This window comes from Austrofundulus limnaeus, unplaced genomic scaffold (genome assembly GCF_001266775.1).
Source record: "Austrofundulus limnaeus strain Quisiro unplaced genomic scaffold, Austrofundulus_limnaeus-1.0 Scaffold1667, whole genome shotgun sequence".
Taxonomy (NCBI): domain Eukaryota; kingdom Metazoa; phylum Chordata; class Actinopteri; order Cyprinodontiformes; family Rivulidae; genus Austrofundulus; species Austrofundulus limnaeus.
The window spans coordinates 31,011-39,060 of record NW_013954069.1 but is presented as its reverse complement, the minus strand read 5'-3'; the positions used below and the strand labels follow the sequence as shown (position 1 = coordinate 39,060).

The 8,050-nt window shown below is 38.5% G+C and overlaps 1 protein-coding gene across 1 annotated transcript; it reads left to right on the top strand.

The window, feature by feature from the left end:
- Positions 1 to 1,329: 1,329 nt before the first annotated feature.
- Positions 1,330 to 7,955, top strand: LOC106536050 (splicing factor 3B subunit 2; the record flags this gene model as incomplete). Its single annotated transcript, XM_014033221.1, is given in 12 exon segments — positions 1,330 to 1,494; positions 1,906 to 1,952; positions 2,108 to 2,158; positions 2,356 to 2,571; positions 2,907 to 2,942; positions 3,263 to 3,347; positions 3,864 to 3,961; positions 4,243 to 4,351; positions 7,050 to 7,144; positions 7,272 to 7,538; positions 7,629 to 7,754; positions 7,875 to 7,955. Coding segments are annotated over 12 exon segments (1,341 nt in total), but the record flags the coding sequence as incomplete, so codon positions are not given.
- Between the last annotated feature and the right edge of the window lie 95 nt (positions 7,956 to 8,050).

Here is an 8,050-nt window from a genome sequence, read left to right as displayed (position 1 = left end):
ACTTAGAGGTCTTTCAAAGTTTCTAATAGATATGTTGCATTACTAGCCAACCAGTTTCGCTTCTCTGACAAATTAGCATCTAGCCAGGTAGAAATACAGTATGTCAGGTTGACATAGGGCACACATGTGTGGTCAGGTCAGTTTTCCACAACCAGAACAACATGATCAGAATATGTGTTTACACACAAGCTGTTCAAATTTAATCGGCATAAACTACCCCCTTCATTWGGAATACAAATTAATTTTGATCGAGCTGAATCAGATCAGAATATTTTGATTGTGGTGTTTACATGATGCATTTTTATTCTGATTGTCCYTTTWTCCCAATCGATTATGTCCATATAAACAGTGTGTGAATTGTATTTTCTTATAGGAAGGTGGGTCATTCTAAGATTTTTTTCATCAAACACTCCACTATTTGTAAATTTATAATGAGTAAGACTAGCTCCAGCAGTTCATATCAATTATAAAATCTATGGGATTAAATGCCATAAACAAAGTATTCTGAAGCTGTCTAGAAACAGACTTTCCACATGCAAAAAGCAGAAGAGTATACCACAAAGCAAATTCAGCAAAGCGGGGCTTTCTTCCCTTTTCGACAAGAAATAAAACACATTAAATTCCCTTGCATTTTTCCACAATGTCTCATGCTGAAACTTACATAAGTAACATAGTGTACAGTGAAAAACCTACACAAACATTTTGTAAAGTGTTTGGTAGAACACAAACAAGATATAAAATGTAAGTGTGGGACATTTACAAAACAGCATTAAGAAACATATTCTGTTGCATTGTATTTTACAGATATCTTGCACTAATMATTCTTCCCTTTCATTTCTTAACTATCAAAATCTTTTTCATAGTTATTTTATTTGTGGTACTAGTATTATTCCATACAGGAAGAATAAAAGTTAGTACAAACAAAATAAGTATAAAAAACAAGTAAATAAAGCATGATGCATGCTTGAAACTGTTTTTAAACTAAATAAACCAATTCATTCAATAAAAGAACTCCATACAAAATGATACTAGCTGAGATTTAACAGACAACCTTATTACTCAGCAATGTACTGACAGTGCTAATCCCTGCACAGTAAAAAAAAAAATAAGGTGAGAATTCTGCTTCCTAAAATATTTTTCGTTAAAAACTACTTAATTACTACATTTTAACTACCTTTTTTAATAAAGTGCAGTGTAGAATCTAATGTGTGATTTGACAAAAAGTGCTTTTCCAACACTGACATCTAGTGGCTAAATTGTGAATCATCCAGCTTGTTGACCTTTTCCCATAATGCATTGCAGTCMTCCAGTTCTCGCGTTGTTTCCGCTGTTAACCCCGTCGTTGTTCATGAGAGAAGCACAACATGGCATCTGACGGAGCACCGGGAACTGACTCTCTCCCGTCCGATTTAGGAAGTGCTATCGCGGCMTTAAACACATGGAGCAATCCGGAGCTTCAAGCCAAGCTGGCGGAGCTGGGAGCGCCGACCATGGGTAAGAAATATGCGGAGGGACCTTTGGGAGCAAGTCTAGCTATGTGCTAACTAGCTTTAGCCATAGCAAAGCAAAGAGAGCGGCGTTAAACGGAGTAGTTTCGTTAAACCTGGGCCWGAAATGTGTTTATAATCTTATGAAAACTTTACATGTGGTTGTTTWGTTTTATTTCAGTATTAGTATGACGTAATTCAAGCTCCAGCTATGTCACTGGTCTGGCTGGTCTTTGTAATGAAACATAATTTAGCTCAGCTAATTCCTGTTGCTAATTTTAGTGTTGTTGCCCATAAAATGTATGTTTGTGCACTTTTTTGATTAGTTATTGGTACTGACATATTATGTCTTGTYTTATTTATCTGTCCTTTCCATGTTGTTTTGCCTATTACTAATCTTTTTTTTTTTTTAATCCAGGCCCAAGAGAGGAGCTCATAGAGCGGCTGAAGGGCTACATGATGCAGGTAAACACAACTTATACACTTCGTTTTCGCATTAGTTCAGTTTGATGCTTGGTGTTGCCTGGAAAATCAGCACATTTTTTTATTTTCGTTTACCTTTAGGAGTGATGTACTAATTTAGTAACTGAAATTTACCAATATTTTATCTTGTTCTTCAGACTGGCATTATCCTCAGCAAACCGAATGAGGACAAACCAATGGGTCCTCAGGTAAATTCTTTATTGGTCACATAGACACCAATCTATCTACAAGTTTTAGTGTTTTCTTTGCTCCAATACATCTGGTCCAAATATAAAGGTCTCAAGTACTTAATTTGTAGAATTTGATATTTATGTGTTTCATTCTGAATCTGCAAAACCCGTATACTTTTTAATTATTTTCCCCTCACAATCTTCTTCCTTTTCAGATTCCAGGTATGCCTCCTCTCCCCCCGATGCCCATGCCACCCATGCCCCCTGGCATCAGTATGCTCCAGCCTATGGGTATGATGCCCCCCGGCGGCCCCCCTCCACCTGTTCTACCCATGGGCATGGAGCGCACGCCTCTGCCCCCTCCCGTCCTATCGCAGGACAACCAACTGAAGATGGCTCAGCAGAGGGCAGCCATGGTTTTACACCACGAGGTACGGGTCCAAAAAAAAAAAAAGGAAAATATAAACAAACAAACAAAATCGTGTTTAAAAACACAGCATCACTAAACTAATAAAATGGAGTTTGGGGAGATCAAATCTAAATTACAGCTAAAAAACTTAAACTAGTATAAGGTCACATGAAATCCTTTTTGTTTTTTAAACCCTTTTTTAAAGCAGTGATATGAAGCACCTTGGCATATCACTATGGTGCAACAATTATGACTGTCATGARGATCACGTTAGATTAGAGGATTCTGCTGTAGAACCAAACAACACAAACTGCTGTACATTTTGATTTGATGATTTTTGTTTGTGTTTTTTCATAGGGAGACGAAAAGGACCTTCTGGAGCAACAGAAAAGGGTAAGCATTCAATTTTTACCCTTTTTTTTTTTCATTTGAAAACTAAACATAATAGTTTGGATCTTTTGAAGTAGGGATCTGTGGAAATGTTACAGTTCATATCTTAGACAGCTCTATAATAGGGTTGAGGTCATGACACGATTTCTACTTTCTAAAACAACTCCGATTTCATGGATTTATAGCAAGGAATAGCAGTAGTTTAAATGATATTATTCCTYCTGGAAGTGCCTCCAAGCTGAATTACAAGCACTACTGCTAGCTGCTGCTGTAAATGTAAATAACCCAGGCCTTTCTGTTGTTGTTCTTTCCCCTCTCGTCAGGCTGCAGTGCTGATGGAACAGGAGCGTCAGCAGGAGATGGCCAAGATCTCTGCTAGATCTATGCCCACTGTCACCGAAATAAGAGGTTTGTCTTTGATTTGATTTGATTTATTGATTRAACAGGAAAAGATTACTAAAAATCAAGCCTGACTCAGCATAATTGCTGTTTTACAGCAGGTTCCTGTTCTGCAGCACATAAAACACTCAGAATTACAGCATCACAATCACATCATTATACACCATAGACACAAAGACAAGGAAGCATACCTTTATGTTATAAATATGCATTGTTTGTTGTAACAATGCCTCTTGGCAATAAATCTTATAGTGTTGGAAAGTCCATTAAACTCCCTTTTAAATGGTGCCACATTTGTAAGGAACATGCATTTGTGGGATGAGCAGTTGATTAGAGCATYTGGGTTGTGCACATGAAAAATTTGTCCATTTGTTTTTCTGCTAAACAGCTTATTTTGCTTTTCTGATGAGCTCTACAGCCTGACTGCAACTCCTCAAACAGATGATTTAAAGAGAACTCTGAAAAGCTAACGTTTAAAATTCTTAAAAAGTCTTTAATTCTTTGTTTTGCTTATTTCTCTTTAAGTTTCGGCCTTGGATCCTCGTGGGCCGCTTCCTCCTGGCATCACTTTGTTGCCGTCCCACAAACAGAGGGCGCCACCCCCTCCAGGCGAGGACAAGGAGGTAAACAAACAGTATTTTCCCTTTTTTAAACATCATATCTACAGTTCACACAGGCAGAATTGGCAGAACTATTGTTACAGCTCATTCAAAGAGTCATGTTTTTGTCACATTTTTGTCATTTTTGCCCAAATTTGTTGTATCCAAACAGCTGAACCAAAACCTTTTTGTTCATCTTAAATTACCCTTAATAGACCAATGATTAAAAACAGATACTTTGACTAATATTTCTTCTCTTTATTAACAACTGATTTTTATCTTTGCTTCCTCGTTTTTCTTTCCAGCTCTGGCAGAACGAGGAAATGAGCATCAGTGGACCCAAGATCCCCCAGGCTCTGGAGAAGATCCTGCAGCTGAAGGAGATCAGACAGGAGCAGCTCACTGATGTAGCAGGTCGGAACAGCCACAAGCTGAAGATGAACAATAACTAAAGACAAATCTGATGTTTTATCTATATTATTAATAGCTCTTTTAAAAAATAGTGTCTAGTTCACATTGAAGGAATTCATATCACCCACCTCTTAATGCCAAAGTTTTTACTAAAAATCCTCATGTTGTGAGATAATGGTGCTTTGATCAGACCGTCCATCATTAAACAGAGGTGGAGGCCTCCGTTTTCAATTGTCCCCCTCCTACAGCGCTGCTATTGCCAGTATCACTCCACCCCCTTTTAACAATAAGTGTTAATTAGGTGTCAACGATAGCCATGTGATGTGAGTATCAGTCACARGGAGGCAGGGCTTAAAAGCCTGAATTTTGCCTGAAACTCTCAGACTGAAGAAGTCTCTTGGAGGAGAGACGAAACGTTTCATTAGAGAAGAACCCGTCCAGAAGACCTATACAATTTTTTTCTTTTTTGATCAAACCTTGTAAATAAACCTATTTGGGATTTCACTTGAGATTTGCTCAGTATGTGTCGTGACATTCAGATACAGCTGTAAAGAATAATAATCAGAGTTGCACATAAGCGGTGCGCAGGTGCGCATGCGCTGTCAAAAAAAGAAAAAGCGCACCAGATGGAATGTCATAAAGCTCACTTGCGTACCTAAGATTGTACCGGATTGTCTGTCAAAACAACAGCTAGCAGGGCTCTAGAGTGTGACCAGTTTGGTCGCAATTTGATTTCTTAAAAAATAAATAAATAAAAATCCAGCCGCAGTGGTGTGACTGGATCGTTGTTCGGGGCTCACAAAGCCTGACAGCGGGACCCTGATATAAGGATTAAACAGACACTGCCTTCAACAAATCAGACGAAGTCCAGAGCCATTTTATCCATTCAGAGCAGAGCAGGGCGGGACTTTAACTAGCTACGTTTACATGGACAAAAGTAATCGGATTAAAAGGTCGTTCGGAATAAAAATGCATCATGTAAACAGCCCTTTCGGATTATTCTGATCCGATTGAGCTCGATCCGAATGAATTTTTAATCCGAATGAGTCGGMTGGGTTATGCCGATTGATAATGGGAATGACGTTCATGTAAACACTTAATTGGATCATCTTATTCTGATTGTAGAAAACTGACCTGTGTGCATGTCTGCTGACTTTCATTCACCCAGTTCTGCTCTTAGAGGAGGTGGGACAGCAGCGCAGCTGTGTTGCACCYCGCAGAACTTTTCCTCCTCGCTCTCTCAACAGATAAAAAAGGAAACAAACAGCAGACGTTGCTTCGCAAAAAATAAAAAGCACTTATTGCTTCATCTGCAGCTCAACCGAGGAGTAACGACGTCTCTACCGTTATTAAAAGCTGACACGGGTCTGTCCTGAGCGCACAGAGGAGTGTTGTTTACGTTTGTAACACCAAAGTAGAGCTGAAAATTTACAACACTGCGCATAAACACTTTTCATGATCGGATTGTGTCCATGTAAACAGTACATTCGAATTATTTAATCCGAATACATTTCAATCAGATCAAAAAATTTTGTGCATGTAAACATAGCTAGTGAGAGCAGGTTTGGTTGAAGCAGTGGCTCGACTCAGAGGCTGCAGCGGTCAGTCCTGACATCTCCTCCTGCACTTTGCTCCTGAACTACCAGAGACTTTGGTCTGTAAAACCTAACTTTATATTAAATATATGTTCAGAGTGTTGTTATCAAACAGATCTGTCCAACTCTGTGTGAGTGACTGAACTCTCCTCCTGAGAGACTGCTGTATGAGCGCGTCGCTGCACGTGCAGGCTGAGTCTTTCTGTGAGATTCACTGTTTGAGTTCTTCTAATTAAACCACATTAACTCTAACATAACATTTATTTGCCCCATATTAAAGCAAAGATGATTCTCTGTTTAACATCACCCCCATCAAAAAAAATTTTTAAATTAAAAACATAAAAACAACTTGCCATGTTCTCTAGGTGAATGAGTTTTAAATGTTATTTTAATTTATCATAAATATCCCCAAATTTCATTCACAATTTTATAAAAAAAAACAGGGTTCTTGATTTGCTAAACTTGTTTATATTTAGGACCATACTACAGGAGTTGTACATCTAAAGGACATGTGTAGTCTATAAGAAATTTAACCATGAAATGTTCAGTTTGTGATGTTTATATGACATACACCCAGCCCCTCGGCCACTTAGGTAGTTTACAAAATTTATGCAGAGTAAAAAAAATTAAATAAAAAACTTGGTGGACTGATTTGGCATGATGTCCTGAGACATTGCAGCTGATAGGAGTCATAAAACAGAACAGGGGGACGTTAGATGCCCTGACGCCCATCTAGATAAATGTGTTAAATGAGTGAAGGAAAATATGAGCACCAAGGAACAACCGTAGGTTGTCCCCTGAGAAGCAGACCAAAAATTTTATGTGCAACCCTGATAATAATCAATTGTTTAATTAATCCATCCCGTGTTTTATGAGATATTTTTCTAACAAACAGAAACACACATTTGACATAAGATGTCAGTCCTKTTTGGATGAGTCTGACTTTCCACAAAAGTTCTGATCCGAACACACGTCCTTGCAGATTGCTTCTGTTCTGTAATAGTATTAAGGAAACATTAATTACATTATAAAACAATTTCTTTATAAAGACTACATGACTTGTTTGTATGGAGAGCTTTAAACAGCACCCTTTGCCTTTCGTTCAGACGACGATGACGAGGGAGCAGACATGGATACAAACAACTCCTCAGGACTGCTGATGTCTGAGAACGAAGATGACGGGCAGTTGTCGAAAAAAGACGTAAGCGCTCACGATCCACTCTAATATAGTTTAGTTTTTCTTCTCAGTTTTCATCTCAGTTGCTGTTATTGGACAAATATTTGTTAAAAGTCCCGTTTTAATTTTATAAATTACTCCTCTCTTTAAGAAAAACCGTCGACGCAGAAACCGCAAGAAGAAGAGCAAGAAGAAGCGAGCGCAGGAGAAGAAGGAGCAGGCTGAGCAGCAACAACAACAACAGCAGCAGCAGCAGCAGAAGAAGAAGGACGGTGGTGAAAAGGAAAAGGAGAAAGACAAAGATAAAGATAAAGACAAAGGGAAGGATCCTGAGGTGGAGATCGAGTACGTCACAGAGGAACCGGAGATTTACGACCCCAACTTCATCTTTTTCAAGAGGATTTTTGAAGCTTTTAAGGTGAATTCATCAGTTTTTAATTTCTGCTGCAAGCAGATCTTTGTGTTTTTTATCTTCTAGTGACGTCACTCTTTGCTTCCTGTTTTCTAGTTGACTGATGATGTGAAGAAAGAGAAGGACAAAGAGCCAGAGAAGGCCGAGAAGCAGGAGATGCTAGGTGTCCTGCGGAAAAAGGGATTTGAATTGGAGCGAAAAGACAGCGATGATAGTGATGAGGTACAAACCTTTTTACTTGTTATTAAAAAATAAATCCTGGTTTTTTATTTGTTTTTGTTTGTTAAACATCTAAAGTGTTTTTTTTTTTTTTTTTTTTTTTTTTTTTTTTTTTTCATACAGGAAGTCAAACAAGATGCACCGAAACTGTCTAAGAAGAAGCTGAGGAGGATGAACAGGCTGACTGTGGCTGAACTCAAGCAGGTAACAACCCCCCGCACGCACAAATGCACCAGAACTCAGAAGACTTTATTCCTAATAAATGTCATGGTACCAGGTGCATCCCAAAACTGTAGTGG